At 40.5% G+C, this 18,225-nt stretch overlaps 2 protein-coding genes across 5 annotated transcripts in view; one reads left to right on the top strand and one right to left on the bottom strand.

The window, feature by feature from the left end:
- Positions 1-827: 827 nt before the first annotated feature.
- Positions 828-2,894, bottom strand: LOC134222942 (jerky protein homolog-like). Its single transcript, XM_062702087.1, has 4 exons — positions 2,719-2,894; positions 2,353-2,662; positions 1,200-2,157; positions 828-1,138 (listed from the first exon to the last, which is right to left on the bottom strand). The coding sequence occupies exons 1-4, from the start codon at positions 2,757-2,759 to the stop codon at positions 828-830; spliced, it is 1,620 nt and encodes a 539-aa protein (XP_062558071.1). The 5' UTR covers positions 2,760-2,894.
- Positions 2,895-4,219: 1,325 nt separating this feature from the next.
- The window catches only part of LOC134226677 (uncharacterized), a 59,641-nt gene continuing 45,635 nt past the window's right edge, over positions 4,220-18,225 (top strand). For 2 of the 4 annotated variants that reach the window (XR_009983537.1, XM_062707608.1), the window contains exons 1-2: positions 4,221-4,384; positions 5,959-6,134. Coding sequence is in view for 3 of the 4 variants with exons in the window: in XM_062707608.1 (XP_062563592.1) it covers positions 6,059-6,134 (76 nt within the window). In the remaining variant the exon portion in view is untranslated. Of the gene's footprint in view, positions 4,385-4,427; positions 4,644-5,958; positions 6,135-18,225 lie in introns of those variants that run through there. The other 2 variants (XM_062707610.1, XM_062707609.1) reach the window with 2 other exon arrangements.

Here is an 18,225-nt window from a genome sequence, read left to right as displayed (position 1 = left end):
TAAGAATGTCATCACAATCATCCCAAAACATTATTAACGCCAAATTCTGTGAACAGTTGTAGATACCTTCTAACTTTTCGAAGTAGATAATGAATAGCTGTTTATATTCACTCGAATAATGAAATAAGAGTGAAATATTCTGTATTACAGCTTAGTGTTATAGTTAACTTACTACTAACATCCATCGACATTGAAGGAATGTAGAGAAAAGCATAAGTGTATGGAAGGCTTGCTCAGCTCTTATCCTCTTGATGATTTCGTCGAGAGGAATAAGCAATGCTCTAGATGGGACAACGACTGGTATTTTCTGCAGGAGTCACATCCCCGACACAGGTTTAACATATTAAATAGAACGGGTAGCGTGATAGTCACACTTCTTCTTCTTTGTTGGCATTACATCCCCACACTGGGACAGATCCGCCTCGCAGCCTAGTGCTCATTCAGCACTTCCACAGTTATTAACTGCGAGGTTTCTAAGCCAAGTTATCATTTCTGCATTCGTTATCATGAGGTTAACACGATGATACTTTTATGCCCAGGGAAGTCGAGACAATTTCCAATCCGAAAATTGTCTAGACCGGCACCGGGAATCGAACCCAGCCACCCTCAGCATGGTCTTGCTTTGTAGCCGAGCATCTTACCGCACGGCTAAGGAGGGCCCCAGATAGTCACACCCTCGGTCCCAATATTATAGATACCTTTTGTTGGATAAAAAAAACGACTAGATTTGTGCTTAATCAAAATACAGATTAGAAACAATGAAGGTAATTGTATTGAAACTTTTGTTGAACTAATTATTACATTGAAAAGTATGAATCAATCCAACCTTAACGTTGACGACGTTGCCACTCCGATTCAATTAGCTTGCTTCGCAATTTCCGCAGTTGAATAGATTCCGCTGCATCTCGTCTGTGATCCATTAAATCGATCAGGAAATCAACGCAATCTATTGATTTTTGGTGGTTCTCATATGCCTCTTCGTATGGTTCAATAACAAGCAACGGCTCACTAGACGAATTTTCTAACCACTCCTCATCGGGGGGTTCCGCTTTGTTCTCATGTAGAACGCTGTCCAAAATTTCGTTGTCAGTGTACACATCACAATCACCGATGATTTTGTTCCCTTTGCTGTCACATACTGAGTCATTCAACCAGTCTTTTATGTCATCATTACTGGGATTCTTTTATGTCATCATTACTGGGATTCTCCTGGTAGAAATGTGCTGTAGCTTTCACAAGAGACAATACGTCATTATCTAACGACCCACTTTCAGCTTCTTCTAGATCGAAGAGCGGATATTCATCTAGAAGGTTCTTCCATGAACCCTCAATTGTCTTATGTGAGATTTCATCCCATGATTGATGTAACCAGTCAATGACTTGGCGCAGACTGATTTTCTTAAGCCTTTCTTCAAAGATACTGCAGTCGGTGTCATCAAGAAGCAAATGAAGCATGAGTTTTTTCTTGTACCGTTTCTTCACCGCATGGAGTACTCCTTGATCCATTGGCTGACCGAGTGAGGTGACATTTGGTGGAAGGAAAATCACTTTTATTTTCCCGTCATTGCTTTCGAGAATGTTGCCACCATCGTGGTGCGCCGAACAATTATCTAGGAGTAACAACGCTCTAGGTTCTCGTCCGTTCTGCTGTGCAAAATTCTGTACCGAGGGAATGAACTGTTCGAAGAACCACTGTTTAAACAAATCTCGGTTCATCCAAGCCTTCTTCGAGCTTTTGTAATATACTGGAAGGTCAGACTTGCCCTTGGGCAGGTCACGTGGATTCTGAGACGTACCCAGGAACATCAGAGGTAGTTTATTCGAGCCGTCAATGTTGCAGCAAGGCATAAATGTAATTCTTGATTTAATCACCTTCCTACCTTCGGCAATGTCTTCGTCGTTCAAGACCAATGTGCGAGAAGGAAGTAGCTTGACGAACAATGCCGATTCATCAGCATTATAAATTTCCCATTTCTCGTAACGATTCTCCTGAATTTGTTGAATGAAATTAACTTTAAACTGTTCGAAAGCATTAACGTTCGCAGAAGCACGTTCGCCTTCAACACCAATCATCTTCAATCCGTACCGCTTCCTAAATCTGTCGTACCATCCGTTGCTCGACGAAAATTGAACATCCAAATCATAAACATTCCGAGTCTGCAACATCGAAAACAATGGATCAATCAAGGTAACTCATTTTGCACTCACCGCATCAAAACAACGGCGACACTGTATACGCATATTTCTATTCGTGTTGCTTTGACAGAACATGTCTACGGTGGCTCGATCTGTTCGTTTCATAGCGGCAGTTTTTGCTTATTGATTGATCCATTGTTCCGCTTTTGCTCGCACTATCTCCGGGATTAATATATGCTTCTTCCTACGCTCCTGTAAGATCCAAAGATACAGAGCTTCCTCTAGTGCAACCAGCTTTGCTGTTTTCATCGTGCGCCGTTCCGTCACGCCGGTCTCCTGGTATTTATAGGCGGTGTTCTCAATGGTCTCCCGGTTCTTGATGAAACCCAGAAGCGTAGTTCTTCCGATGTTATACTCCCGAGAAACTTTCGTTACTGTTGATCCGTTCTCAACGCTCCGAATCGCTTGCAGCTTCTGTTGAAGCGTTAGCACTACGTGCTTTTTCTTTGGTGGCTCCGATACATTACTAAAATTTGATAATTTATTATACAAATCCAGTTTAAAAATATATTCAATATTTACCTGCTGTTTAGAGTTGCTAGGGGTTTCCTTTTTCCGTCCATGGAACTACCTACACAGCACTCTGCTGGGTTTGGATACCGGATTCCACGCAATTAAAAAACTTTATAGATCGGCAGAAGCTGCAGCAACGGTAACGGGGACCATCTGGCACTTTCCGCGATAATAAATATTGAAAAGTTGAGGAACCAAGATGATTTTAAATTAAATTCGTATGATTGCGATATTCACTTCAAATATTTTTCATAACTTGCGATGCAAAACAAAAACAAACTTAGGGTTGCCATATTTGTTCGAAAAAATAATAATAGGGTTACCAGTTTGTCGGATTAAAACGTTACCCCGTTAACTCGACAGGATTCATTGTCGAATGAGCGGGGTTCTACTATTAACGTTCACTTGATAGAAAAAGTCAAGAAAAAGAAAAAGCAAAATGCGCGCAATCCACCAGCTGGTCGACGTAAACATTATATGCACGTTTCAAACAATCTACACAGCGATGAAGATAAAAATAACTAAGTAATAGAAAATCTTTTTCGATGCTTAAATCAACATTTAAGTCTTTAGGATCATTACACACATTTTTGAAAGTCCAATGTTTTTCATTTGGCTAACGAATCCTATCATAAAACTCTTGATATTTATAATATCAAATATTGATTATTATGTGGAAGCTGATGAAATAAATTAAAGAGTGCATGACCAAGTTTGCCCGCACATTTGTGAGAGCTGTTGTGTAAACCATCGCACAGATGGAGCTAGGTAATGAAAGGAGAGTAATTGCCAAGGAATTTGAAGAACTTTATATGGGAAGGCACGTCGGTTTGTCGGCGGTTCAAGTATTCTTGACCGATGCACTATATCGTTTGCAACCATAAACAAGGTAGGGCTTTTGGACCCAATTATGTGTAGAAATTAAGCAATGGGACAAATAGACTTGTTGTCGTTTTCAATGATTTGCCGAACAAAGTTTGAAATCTGATAGAGTTTTCTAAAAGTATACATCAAAATAGACTGCTCTATGGTGAAAAGTCAAAATCCACAAAAACTAACATGGGACAACTATGCATAGAAGGGCAGTGCAGGGAACTTGACTCAACCTTTGACAGTTAATATATGGGCCTGACGTTTTGGGCTGATGGTTCATTCGTTCTGAAATGTTGCCTTTTCAGCAACAGAAGTTGCACAGCCCAAAATTTGCCTTAAAATGTCTCAAACACAAAAATACAATTTTCCTTGATTTACGAAAATTTTTATAACAACGGTTCGAGTATTCTTGACCGATGCACTATCGTTTGCAACCATAAACGAGGCAAGGCTTTAGGACCCAATTTCATATGATTTGATTATTTTTCTGGCCTACCGATTTTCGTACCGCTACCAAGCTACCGATTTTTCAAAATATAATCTGGCCACCCTGGTTCTGGCTTAACCGTGAAGGAAATCAAAATACCTTGATTGTGTCAAAAATGCGTCAAAATCATAAACCACTCACATCTCTAACCATTCCGACGTTTTTAGCGTGCGTGTTGTGTGTGTTTCTCCATCGCGGTCGTCGTCGCGGAAGAAAATTTTTAATTTCGCTGCAAAATTTCTTCAAAGTTTTCAAGTTTAATTTCCGATCGAATTCAATTCGGATTGCGGCCCGACGAGTGTGTGTTTTCCGCAGGTTAGTGTTCGCGTTATGGTGCTATCAATTAGTGATCGGAAATCGATTTGCAAACGTTGAATAGGCTCTCGTTCCATTGCGCAAAATTCATCCATTTTCAATCGAAGCGAGGGGAGACATCTTTTTCTCCCTTTGTGTCCCCTCCACCACCCACCACACTGTTCGTCATCGTGTGGCGATTTTCGTGGCAGGAACTGAGGACAGGAAGACCACCAGCAAGAAGTAAACTATTTCGGGGGTTGGGGCCCTTTGGGATGAGGTAAAATTCATTACGGTGAATTTCTGTGTCGTAAGATTTTGAAGCAATAGGAAGGATTTTGTTTCTTGTGACGACGCATTCCAATGGCAAGAAGATTATTGTGTCGAAGAAAGCGCATTCGTGATGTGAAAAGGTTATCAATTTGTGAAACAAGCAGGGATGCCAGTTTTGAAAAATAGTATCAAGTCATTTTGATTGAGGTCAATAACCAGATGTAATTTATGCGTATGAAGTATCTCTTCGCTTGATTTTTTGTAATGTTTAGTGAGAAAAAAAGGAAACAAGTATTTTATTAATTTTTGGAAGTTATTTATGTTCAACTATAAAAATATTACTCAAATAAAGTAATATGTAATAATAATTGTATTTGTGCTTTATTTGCATACGATACACTGTTGGTTGCATTTGTAACCTTTAGTCAGGTCAAGGAAAAAGAGAAAAAAAAACAGTATTGTTATATCAAATATAGTCTACAGAGTTTCAAAAAAAAATAGATGGTACTTTTTAAAAAATATAAACTTTTCCTATAAAGTATCTTACCATATATACCCGTCCATGTCTGCTGGGTTTTCTATTCATGTTTAACAGATATGCGAAATACGTATCTGTCAAGATACAATTAAGTGGTGGAATTCAATGGGATTGTACAAACTCGTCTTATGACAAGTGAAGACAATCCACTAGAAAGCTCAAAATAATTTTCTTAACAGATATGCTATGAATACTGCCTAAACAGTATAGTATTATGAACTATTCCCGATCAAAATTGTATAACAAAACTACAACAAATGGAGTTACATATTTATTTCAAAAAAAAAAACATTAGGGCAAAATCTGTTATAAAATTTCCTGGTTTGTCAAAATAAATAAACAACATAAATCCTTTTAGCTGCATTACAACAATTTAATTTACAAATATAAATACATTTATTTTAATTGTAATTTTATTGAATACGATAACTTTATACCAGGTCACGAAGAGTATAATTCTTCATGATAAAAATGCTATTTCAAAGTTAATTACTTACATTACGGCTAAGCAATCCATCTTGACATACACAATTTTTTGAAGTCCTAATCGTGGGTTTGAGTCATACCACCATACTGCCATTATACGCATGATTGTCTTATGTACATAAGAATCCCAGCAAACGTGGAACAACTATGCGTATGACGGCAGCATAGCTTTGTAACATTCTACAAATAGCATTTGATTAATCCACACGTGTAGTATTCTAATTTAAACCGAAAAAAAACAGTTAATATCTACATTCAAACCAATCATCTGGCATCTCTGTTTTCCAACACCCAACAGGAGTTATTATAGTGAGTGAGAGCAGCAGTGAGCAGTGTCGAAAGATCGTGGTTTGTGTTGTTCCGCCACCCCCCGGGGAAGTAAATTGTTGGTCCAAAAAATGGATCACCACAGTGGCAGTGGCGGTTGGCAGAATCCACCGGAAACAGCTCTCGCTCCCCTGAGGACTCCCAAAGGTAAGTTTTTCGCGATTTCAGTTATTTTGTGGGTAATATTTAAGGGTAGTGGTAAATGGTAAAATCAGCTGGAGGAACGAAAGAGGATAGAAAATGGAGTAAGCTGGCGCTGAGCATTTATATGTTTTGCTCGCTCAGCATGCCCACCGAAGTGCAGTGCAGCAGCGATGGGGGAAATTAAACAAAGAAAAAATAGGCAGACGTAGAATGTGGGAAACAGGTTTTCGACTAATGGTTTACTTTTTTCAATTCTGGGATTTTAGAGACATGGTTTTCTCATTTGCTGTGAAGTTTTGATTGATTGTAGGATTCATCTCTATTTCGACATAATATTACTAAACTTTTAAGACAGAGTCTATGGAGGTCTTCCCGGCCAAGGGATCATTTATATAAAACCCTGATTAATCCACCTAGCGGTGATAGTGCCTTTCTCGTGCATTATAAAAATAGTATTTTAGCCATAACTTCCGAGCCCATAAACCGATCTAGCAAATTTTCAATAGGAAACAATGGTAGAGTATCCTGCGTTGAATGCAATTTGTTGCGAGTGAATCGGTTGAAGATAAGTGCCTTAAAAATGAGTGACATTTTTTTACCCAATTTTTCTATAAAAAAAAGTGGTATTTTGGCCATAACTTCCGAGCACATAGTCCGGTCTGACCAATTTTCAATAAGAAACAATGGTAGAGTATCCTGCGTCGAATGCAACTTGTTGTGAGTAAATCGGTTAAGTATAAGTATCTGAAAAATGAGTGACATTTTTTTTGGCTGGTGCGCACAGACACACACACTAACACACACACACACAGACATCACCTCAATTCGTCGAGCTGAGTCGATTGGTATATAACACTATGGGTCTCCGGGCCTTCTATAAAAAGTTTGTTTTTGGGGCGATCATATAGCCTTTACGTATACTTAGTAAACGAGAAAGGCAAAACTAATTCAAAATTCATTGTCCTTAAAGAATTCTTTATAATTTCATTATAATTCTATTTTTTTAATAAATCTAATCCCCTGATTAAAAATAATGGAAAAGTACATGTATAATAAAAATGGTTCAACTGAAACTTGGCTTGCTTTTCAGCTTGATATTCTATGTGGATTTCCACAGTTTCCCTTGTCATAAGACAAGTTTGTACAATCCCATTTTATTCCACCACTTAATTGTATCTTGACAGATACGTATTTCGACCTCAACAGTAAGGTCGTCTTCAGTGTCTCGTACTTGACTTGTTCTCGTACTTGTAGACTTTGTTCTGCCTCCCGAGCAGGAGAAAATAACTCACTTGTTATTGATACCTTACACTGGTACAAACTAGGTGTGCATGAGAGGTTAAATTCCAAAAATTAAAACGCACAATACTTCATGCATAACATACTCTGTTATTACAATATCAAACGCGTGACGAATTTTTATTCGATTGGTATTTTAGTTGGTATTAAAATAGTTTACTTATTAATTTTTGGTATTATTGTTTGTTTATGTAATCCAAGCTCATACCAATCATACCATTTGTCAAGGTCGTCGGTCTTGCTCGGGCTACAATTGAATGAATATTAGACCTCTTCATGTTTTCAAGAAGTGTGAGTTATTCAACCGGTCACCCCAGAATCACCGTTTACTTCTTATTTATGGACCCTGTAAACCCCGAGTGGTGCAAAGTGCTGAATTGAAAGATCTCCATCATGCAAACATGTCCGCGAAAATTCTCGGAGGACTCACTGCCGAAATTTTTGGGATGAATCTGCGCACGAATGATGAATTTCTGCAGGATTTCGACGTTGGAGAACGTCTTACCCGAAGGTACTGGGTGCCAGCCGGGGACCGTCTCGAAATCATCTATGATTTTGAATGTTAATAGAGCCTTCATCTATCGATGGGTTTTCGAGATTTATATATCAATCGACTCGGAAACTCTACAGCAATTTGTCAATTCCATTGTAACTTTTGATGATTTACGATAAACTATTAGAAATTTCCCCAGTAAAAATATCAGAACCAACCAATCCCGTTCATGCGGTCTACGGTTGAAGTCCGCGTTACGCGTGTGTTTTTTTCTGAGCCCAGCCCCTAAAATAGTGCAATATCTTTCAATTTTGACTGCAAAGCCAATGCATTTTGGAAAATCGGCATGTGAGTCGGCTGGAGATTTAAATCAGTACCGATTACCGCAGGTATTCTCCGCATTTTCTTCAATTTTTCGGCAAAGGGTGAAAAAAACACCATCAGTGGCTCCAAGAGTGATTTAACCACAGGTTGGATGAAGCGTTGCTGGCTGAGGATCGCAGTGGAAAGTGAATTCAAGCGTTGGCGCGTCTTCTATAGCGCTACAAAATCGATTTCCAGATAGTTGCTGTTGCCACAGCCACTGTGTGAAGATCTCGGGCGAACACTCCAGTTCGTTCGAATCGCGCCGGGGACTAAGACAAGGTGATGGACTTTCGTGCCTGTTGTTCAACATTGCGCTAGAAGGTGTCATGCGGAGAGCAGGGTGTAACAGCCGGGGAACGATTTTCAACAGATCCAGTCAATTTATTTGCTTCGCGGATGACATGGACATTGTCGGCCGAACATTTGCAAAGGTGGCAGAACTGTACACCCGCCTGAAACGTGAAGCAACAAAAGTTGGACTGGTGGTGAATGCGTCAAAGACAAAGTACATGCTTGTGGGTGGAACCGAGCGCGACAGGGTCCGCCTGGGAAGCAGTGTTACGATAGACGGGGATACCTTCGAGGTGGTCGAGGAATTTGTCTACCTCGGATCCTTGCTAACGGCTGACAACAACGTTAGTCGTGAAATACGAAGGCGCATCATCTGTGGAAGTCGGGCCTACTACGGGCTCCAGAAGAAACTGCGGTCGAAAAAGATTCGCCACCGCACCAAATGTGTCATGTACAAGACGTTAATAAGACCGGTAGTCCTCTACGGACATGAAACATGGACAATGCTCGAGGAGGACTTGCAAGCACTCGGAGTATTCGAGAGACGGGTGCTTAGGACCATCTTTGGCGGTGTACAAGAAGACGGTGTGTGGCGGCGAAGAATGAACCATGAGCTCGCCCAGCTCTACGGCGAACCCAGTATCCAGAAGGTAGCTAAAGCCGGAAGGGTACGATGGGCAGGGGCATGTTGCAAGAATGCCGGACAGCAACCCTGCAAAGATGGTGTTCGCTTCCGATCCGGCAGGTACGAGACGACGTGGAGCGCAGCGAGCGAGATGGGCAGACCAGGTGCAGAACGACTTGGCGAGCGTGGGGCGTATTCGAGGATGGAGAGATGCGGCCTCGAACCGTGTATTGTGGCGTCAAATTGTTGATTCAGTGTTATCTGTATAGATGTAGACTAAATAAATGAATGAATGCTGTTGCTACAGATTTGGTGAGATTGTTCCAAATTGCACTCTAATTTCATTGAAGAAAAAAAAACTAAATACGCGCTGGATTGCATAAACCGGATTTTTTTTTGGTCCGTTGTTCATTTGATAATGGTAGCATAAACAGGCGGCGTTTATTGTATGCAAAAGTAACCTCGGACTGGTCATGAAATACCAGGCAGTCTGAAATGAGTCAGTGGAGCTGCAATAGAGCTAGCACTTTCTAACTCCCGGATTTAATCTGACTGATTAAACAGACAGCTTTTTTCCATAACATGCCAGACAGTTGGGGTTAGTTCGTTCAAACACAACCAACCAATAAGGCATTTAATGAGATAGATCGAAACAGCTGTTTTTCTCGTGTATATATACTTTGACAATAAGTGGGAGCCCGTTTGTTTGGTTATTTCGCACTGAACATTCCAATGGGCCGGATCGTCAATTCTACCTATTTTACTTTCCGGTTTCTAGAGCTTAAGAACAAAGCTTTCCATACGATTTCCAATACGTGTTGCTAGATTATTCATACCATTGCATTCTAAGCATAAAATGCTGAAAAGGTATGAAAAGGCCCATGATTCGCGTCATTCAGTATCGAACAAGCAACACGAACGGTCGTGTTTTTGGCTCGTTTTTCTTGCATTAGAGTTTTGTATCGTTCGCGCGCTCGATTACTCGTTCAAATGGACGGGGTTATTTCATCTGGCTCAAAGAGGCCCAAACGTCAGAAAACTGACCGCCAAACAAGCAATACATTCACTGCCTTAGCTAATCAACAGGAATTCCCGAAAATTGCCTCTGGGAAAGCAAAAATACCCCCTCGTGGTAAAAAATGTCACGTTCACGACGCTAATCGAGAAAATGCAGTCGTGTGCTGGCACGTGGCCTATATTCAAAACCACCAGGTTCGGCACCAGAATAATGTGCGCCTCTCCCGGAGTCTAATCATGTGCAGGACTTCCTGCAGAAGTGTGGGTTTGAGTATTGCACCCACGACAAACCAGGAGACAAACCCTATCGGGTAGTCGTACGCGGTCTCCCACTTGCCGACCCAAAAGCTGTAGTGGACAGTTTGAAAAAGGAACACAACCTCATCGCCCAGGCGGTGCATATTATCAAGCGGAAAGGGAAGGTGCTGATCAACAGAAGCCTTTTTACCTGATTCATTTCCCCAAAGGGCTCACAATTCTCAAGAAGCTCCGAGACGTCAAACACATCGGTCAAATCCTCGTTCGATGGGAGGCCTATCGGAACAAGCATGGAGATGTTATGCAGTGTACCAACTGCCTGTACCACGGTCACGGCACAAGAAATTGTCATCTCAAAGGAAGATGCAACAATTGTGGCGAGCCCCCCACGTCACTGAGGCCTGTCCCTCGAAAGAAGCGTGAGCCAAGCGGTGTGCTAACTGCGGCGGCCCACATCCGGCTACAGATCGTAGTTGCCAAAAACGCGCCGAGTCAAAATCAAGCCAGTCGCCACGCGACAAAGGCTCAAACAGTTCCTGCTTTGAGCGCAGAAAATCTACCTGCATTGCCGAAACCCCAGGCTCCTGTCAAAATATCTGGCTTCGACGGCTCCCAACGCGCAGCCAACACCGGTATTAATCAACAAGAGGAATCATCTGATCGCACACCTGCGGGAAGTAACGAGGCGTTGTACAGTTCAGCAGAGCCGTGGAGTATTTTCACAGAATTTTGCAGCAGCCTAAAAGACTGAAAGAGCTCCGCAAAATTCACATCGCCAATTGGAACGCTCGCTCTATCAGAGCGAAAAAGCTTGAGTTGGCTTTTTTCCTAGCCCAACAAAATATTGCCTTAAGAGTAATTACTGAGACCCGACTCAGTCCGCGAATTAATTTCTCACTCCCCAGTCAGTCTCAACCAGTGTTGTAAAATGTCATTTGCATTCGTTTGTATAATTTTCCCAGAACTTTTTTCAGTAGTTAGCTATCAACTATCAAGTATGACGAACTTAAACCGCTCAAATGTGGCTACAACTTTGTCTAACAAGACATTGCTGTAAATATGTAATCTGGGGCGTGGGAGGCAAAATGTCATTCAAATGACATTATGTCAAATGACACGTGACATTTTGGACAGATTTCACTCTCTAGCCTCAGATGTTATATTTAGAGCAATGTACCCTTGGACAAAAATATAGCACTACTCAAGCGTTATGCGTACATCAAAATTTTTGAAGTAAATTTGGCTTCTGAAGAAAGTTGTGAACAAATTAGTCAAATGACATGCAGATGACATTTTACAAGCCTGGTCTCAACCGTCCCAACTCAAACGGTGGAGGTGTGACTATTCTAATCAGACCCCGTAACACGGTAGATCACTTTGACGTAGTGTGTTGCGGTGTAAGATCTACCAAACAGAGCCCTAGCTTAATCCATTTTCTAGCTAGGGCAATGAGTTGTGGTAATTAAGGATTCATCGTATTTAGTCCCCGCTACCAACAGCTAACCAACAGTCTCAGAAATAAAACATAATTAATGTTACCTTGCAGACAGTTGAAAGACTCGAATTCCTCTTGTTTGAGGCTAAACTGTATGCAGCGGAAACAACTTTTCAAGCAATTAGTTAAAAAACCTCGGTACCCGTCCCTAGGCTGAACTGATTGCTGGAAAAATCGAGTTAGGGGTTTAAATACGTACTAACTCTTCTCGAACTGGTGAACAATGGTAGTGAGAGGAACACACGGAAGTTCTTATTACTGAACAAATTCTCTTGCTTGAAATGGTCTTGTAGACAGAGCTAAATCCCGGTTTGTAGCTTTACTGGTGATACTCTAGAAGCAAGACAAGGATGTGGCTAGGGCTCCGATGCATGGCCAAAAACAGTATTACTGTTATGTTTTCTCAAGACAGGATTGATTTCCTATTGATAAGGGGCGCGCCTTCAATGGGATTGCTCTCTGTGAAGGGTCTAAATAGCGGGACCTTGTCATGGTGCTCTTGAGAAAACAAAACAACAACTGTATCGAAACCGATACTGCATTGCTTATCAATAGTAATGGAGTACTTCGACATGCACTTAAACACTAAGGATACGGGTAACGCTACAATAGATCTAATAACTGGTCGCAGTGGCACACCCGAACAGGAAAAAAAAAAAAAAAAATTCTAATCAGACACGGCATCCGCTACGAGATCCTGCCGCATCCTAGAACAAAACTCATCGAAGCAATCGGTGAGGAGATTCTTGCCGTTAAAGAGACTGCCGTATATCGCCCTCCACAATGCGATTCCACCTCCTCAAAATACCTCGAAGAAGATCTTCAAAAGCTTACCGACAACAGATCCCGGTTTATCGTAGCTGGCGATTCAAATGCTCGACACTCCTGTGGCAAAATCGGTAAAATAACTAAAACGGCTCCATCCAACTTTGGAACATGCGATATTCATTTTCTGGATGGTCCAACTTTCCTCTCCCGACCGGAAACATCTCGATTATCGACATTTTTCTATCGGATATGGCTCTTTCGAAACCAACAACTCTTCAGGAATTGAGCTCTGACCACTACCCGGTGGTCTGCGAGTTCGATTGCTGCCCTACTCCAGCAGCCCCAATGATGAGGCGGGATTATCATCGAGTCAACTGGGTTGCTTTCAGTCGACTAGTGGACTCTCGTCTTCCGGAAAACCCACTCCTCCCTTCCCCCGAAGCCATCGACAAACACCTGAATGATTCCGAAGAAGCCCTGCATTCCGCAGAGAATGCATGTAATCGGTGAAACGAAAACGCTCACCCAGCAAATCATCCAACAAAGGAATACCGTTAGGAGACAGTTCCAGAGAACTGGTTGCCCACTGAAGAAGCAAGAATTATCGCACCTTAACAAGTTGATCGAGGATCGGATGACTGATATTCGGAACAAGCAGTTCTCCAACGACATCAAGCAAATGAAAGACTACTCGAAGCCATTCTGGAAAGTAGCTAAAGTACTGAAAAAGAAGCCCCAGGCCATCCCACCCTTGAAGGGAGACACTGGAGAAATCCTTGTTCCCCTCCGGAGATAGCCAACGCCATCGCTCGCAAGCTTATCAAAACACACAACCTCGGACACACAACCACAGCTTCTATGGTGAGTCCTCACAAACATGCGGTACAGCAGACTATGAACCAACTCAACTCAATAGAAGCCTACGATGTATAACTTACAAAGCTTCAATTAATTATTTTTTCATATATTTCTATTTGAATATTTTCATTTGAATAGTTTTGTATATTTATTTCTCCACATTTCCATATTTATATGTTCTATATTTACTTAATTTCATAATTTGATATTTTTATGTTTTCAAATTTTTCTATTTTTATACCTTCATATTTTTTAAATATTACACATTATGAAATTATGAAAGCATAAAATTTCATAATTTCATAATGTTGTATTCTAATACTGCCATAAACTGCTGATAGGAAACTTTTGGCATTAAAAATCACTCAAACTTGCTAGAAATGATGATTACAAGCACTTTAGAGTGCTTGTAATCACCAGACTGATAAACTGACAGACTAAACAAAATTTCTAAAACTTTTTAGTGTACGGCAATTTTTTAGCGTTGATTTTGTGACTTTTCAGATAAATAATTTTAATTTATTGATTACACATACTTTTTGATATTACGAGGAAAGTACAATGGATACACCATGCTCAGGGAGTCGAGAATGTTTCCCACCTGAAAACATCCTAGACCGGACCGAGAACCGAACTCGCCATCTCCGGATTGGCAATCCTACGCTTTTGCTCGCAAGGTTACTGGAGACTCCAATTTTTCGACACTGTGAATTTATATTACCATGATCCATACGAGTAGAATGATGATAAAACCACGACGATAAACCTGGTAAAGGGCAGCAATTCGATATTTTTTCTTTCACTCAGGTTTACATTGACGGTGGAACCCCGTTTTGTGACGCACTTGCATCTACTGTCAACAGCCGACAGCGCAGCGTGGTCTCCGATTGCTTTCTCCACATTATTATTTTTTTGCTGCTTACTTCAATCTGTTTTCAAACGACACGACTGCATCAGCTCAGCACCACACCGAAACAGTGACAATATCGCAAGTTTCGTTTTAGAAAAGATTGCGCTCATACAAAATTACAACGCAGCTTTGGGGTTCCGCGGTATGAGCCACACCAGAAATCAATCAGCTGCTCTGCTTGCGGTACGAGCTTGCGGGCCTTATGCAGCAGATACCCCGTCGTTGAACTTTGTGCAGCCATTGAATGTGAGAACTCTAAATCTGCACGTGGTGAACACTTATTGTGGTTTCATGCTCGCCAACATTAACTGCTTGTGATGTCACTTTTTTATTAACTTTCTAAAATGTAGTTTTTAATAATCACTTGTATGAAAATTTTATAGACACACTTTTATCAACTAGATTTTGTTCGAAATATTTTTTTTCTTTTTGACTGCTATTGGAAAAATTTCCAGTTGCGTTCCAGAGTTTTGACCAAATCACCATCAAAATGGCTTAATTCTTTTCATTAAAAATAAGATAACTAACTATTACAGTGAGATGGAAATCGAAACTCTTCTTCTACAATGTACAGATTTAGAAGTGTTCAACATTGAACAGCTGTTTTTATGGCTGTTGTGAAAGTGAATGGTGAACTGATCCGGGTTGGACTGGAGAAAGAAATTTAGTAAAACACAATAAGGCCTGCGGTCGACACAGCTTTGGTCGGACTTGCTGGAAAAGTAACAGTCAATTTTTGCACTTCTGTTCTGAGCTTGGGTAGACAAATTTTAACAAAGAAGGAATAAATCCATAATATCATCTTATCGTGGCAGTTAGCGTACAGTGTGAATATCATGTGAGTAACTTTAATAACTTGAGAAAACTTATTGTTCGGTTTTTATCATCTGTTTAGTGTAATGTTGTACGAAACATGAACTTTTGGTTTGTTAATTATGGTTAACATTAGTTATTGTGGTTTTTGAAATCGTTGTTGATCAGCAACAACTTGTCAACTCATAGTTTTCCACTGGGCGTACGATATTGTGCCTTGCAATAAAATGGTATCCTATTTGTCCATTTTCCAAGGCTCTCATAGATGTTCACAATTTTTTCTCAGTGCATAGTACATGGCCTCTCTATGCATTTACCAGCTCTTTCCACCACTTCTTACATGTAAGAAGTTTTTTTTCTGTAGGTTTTTTTCTCTCTGCTGTGCGTTTATCTCCCTCGTACACTTAAGGGTACGTGGTCGTGAAGGCTATGAGATTACTTCAGCACCAAACTTTTAACAGCAGGCCTGGAGAGCTATAGTGTTAAATACCAATTGACTCATTGGATACCATCGACAATTTGAAGTATTGGCAAAATTTACCATACCCCAATAGACCCGTAATGCTGGGTAGACACCTTTACGTGGTATGTTACGGGGTAAGATCTACCACGGTTATATTGCCAGCTACAGGCAAATCCTGACCCAACGATTACCTTCCTCATTATCCAACTCCGTGGTACTTATGAGGGTGTCGCTAAGTCGGTGGCCTCTCGTTAAGTAAGTACTACATCAACACTTCCTTCCTCTCCCTAGTTACGGTGAAGATGGGCGTGGCCAGGAGTAGTAATCCTCATGCTTTTGTTATTTTTGTTTAAGACTGGAATCAAGAACCACTCCCCTTCTTGACTTCTGATAGCATTCTAGATAAGGATCTCAAAAGTAAAACATGAGTATCACTAGTGTCCAATCTACGAATTACACCGTAACAATGCTAATGCTAATGCTAATGCTAATTTACCATACCCCATTGCAGCCTGCTCGGGAAATTTGGCTCGTAGGATCTAAGTTACATAAACTTTTTTGGGAAAGAGAATTTTTCTCTCCTAACTCAGATCGATAACGGCTCGGAAAAAAATACCGTTATCGGCCCGAAGTCGGATAAATCTTATACCTGACAGAAAAAAAACGAGGACTAATCGAAAATAGTTTTTTTTAACTAAATTGATCGATTATACGGAGAATTTTTATACGATTAGTAGCTATTAGAGGATGCTATCGAAAGGTATTGAAATCGGATTTGTTTACTTTTATTTGGAGGCCATTATCTATTGTTGAGCGAGAAATATTTTATATTTTTGCCTTTCTCGTATACTAAGTATACGTAAAGGCTATATGATCGCTCCAAAAACAAACTTTTCATAGAAGGCCCGGAGACCCATAGTGTTATATACCGATCGACTCAGCTCGACGAATTGAGGTGATGTCTGTGTGTATGTGTGTGTGTGTGTGTGTTTTTTTTTTTTCCCTAAACAATGGAGGGGGAATCTGCTCAACAGACATCCTGGGTTGACCAGGAAGTGCGGGGTTAGGGATCACCGAGGGAGGCAGGACTACATTCCCGACCCGCTAAAGCAGGGCTGCCCAACGTACGGCCCGCGGGCCGGATGCGGCCCTCGGCTCCATTTTTAGTGGCCCGCGCACCGTGGTTGAAAATACTTCATAACCAGCCCACAAGCTTATCTATGTGACTCAAGAAGCTTCTGCGATATTTACACTGAACTAGGAAGATAATAAATGTTAAAGGAACTTCAACGATAAGGTGCTCATTTAATATAAATTTCCATTATTGATTCAAATTATTGGTGGAACAGTGGATTATCGAAGCAACAAAGTCTATCGACAAACACGATGCCGGAAAATGCAGTACGGGCCAGTTCTGCTGTTAGTGAGATTTTGGCAAAATGAATTAAACTATGTGCCCTAAGGAAAAAGTCCCCTTCAGTAGCATTAGTATGCCTCGGACGGAACACGGTGAGTAAAAGTTCTTGCAGAAAATTTGAAAACTACGTTACGCGGAAAATCCGCCTGCTTCAAATAATACTCTCTAGCAATCGATGGCAATACTCATTTTGATATCATGGTGCAGATAGCTGTCTTCATAAGGGGAGTTGATGTTCATCTTTAAATCACAGAGGAATTGGCAGCTTTGATCCCAATGCAATGAGTGGATCGACTACCGGAAAAGACCTGAGAGGAGCTGTGAAGACCTGTATGAAGGGCCTTGAACACTCCTCTAAAAACTTCTCGAGTAGTATACTTGACCCATACTTGTCACTGTGACTCAAATGCGAACAAATCCAGTTAAATTTGAGTTGCTGCAACTAATCAATACGTCGGATCAAGACGGATCAATACGTCGAAATTTTATTATCCAACATCAAAGCTTTTGAAACGAAATTGGTGTTCAGTTTGTTGCTGAAAACTGTTACATTTGCCTCATCTTGTTTATTATATAAAACACAGTTACGAATTGTTTACTTACTCATCGCCGTTTTATTACCTATTTATGTGACAGGTTTCAAATTGAGATTATTGACCTCCAATACAACGACGAACTCAAAACTTGATCTAAATTTCAGAAAGAAAACAACTCTCATCTCAGCAAATTTTAAGAATAAAATCAATAAAAAACTTCGAATCCTGTTTGCGAATTTTGGTCACCGATTGCGAAAACAATATGCGTTGATTATTCCAGAATTGGCAATAATTTCATGTTTCTCATTGAATTTTCAACCAATTCAATTCTGTTATATAAAAATTATTTTTTGAACGCAATTCAATCGTGTTCACTTTTTCTCTGAAGATTTTCTTTGTCATTCTGGAAAAATTGGAAAAAATCAATGAATGAATATTTTAAAAATATTTAAAAAAAATTCGACGATTTTTTTTGGCCCGCCAGC

This window comes from Armigeres subalbatus, chromosome 3, assembly GCF_024139115.2.
Source record: "Armigeres subalbatus isolate Guangzhou_Male chromosome 3, GZ_Asu_2, whole genome shotgun sequence".
Classification (NCBI taxonomy): domain Eukaryota; kingdom Metazoa; phylum Arthropoda; class Insecta; order Diptera; family Culicidae; genus Armigeres; species Armigeres subalbatus.
This window is presented reverse-complemented; position numbering and strand designations above follow the sequence as displayed.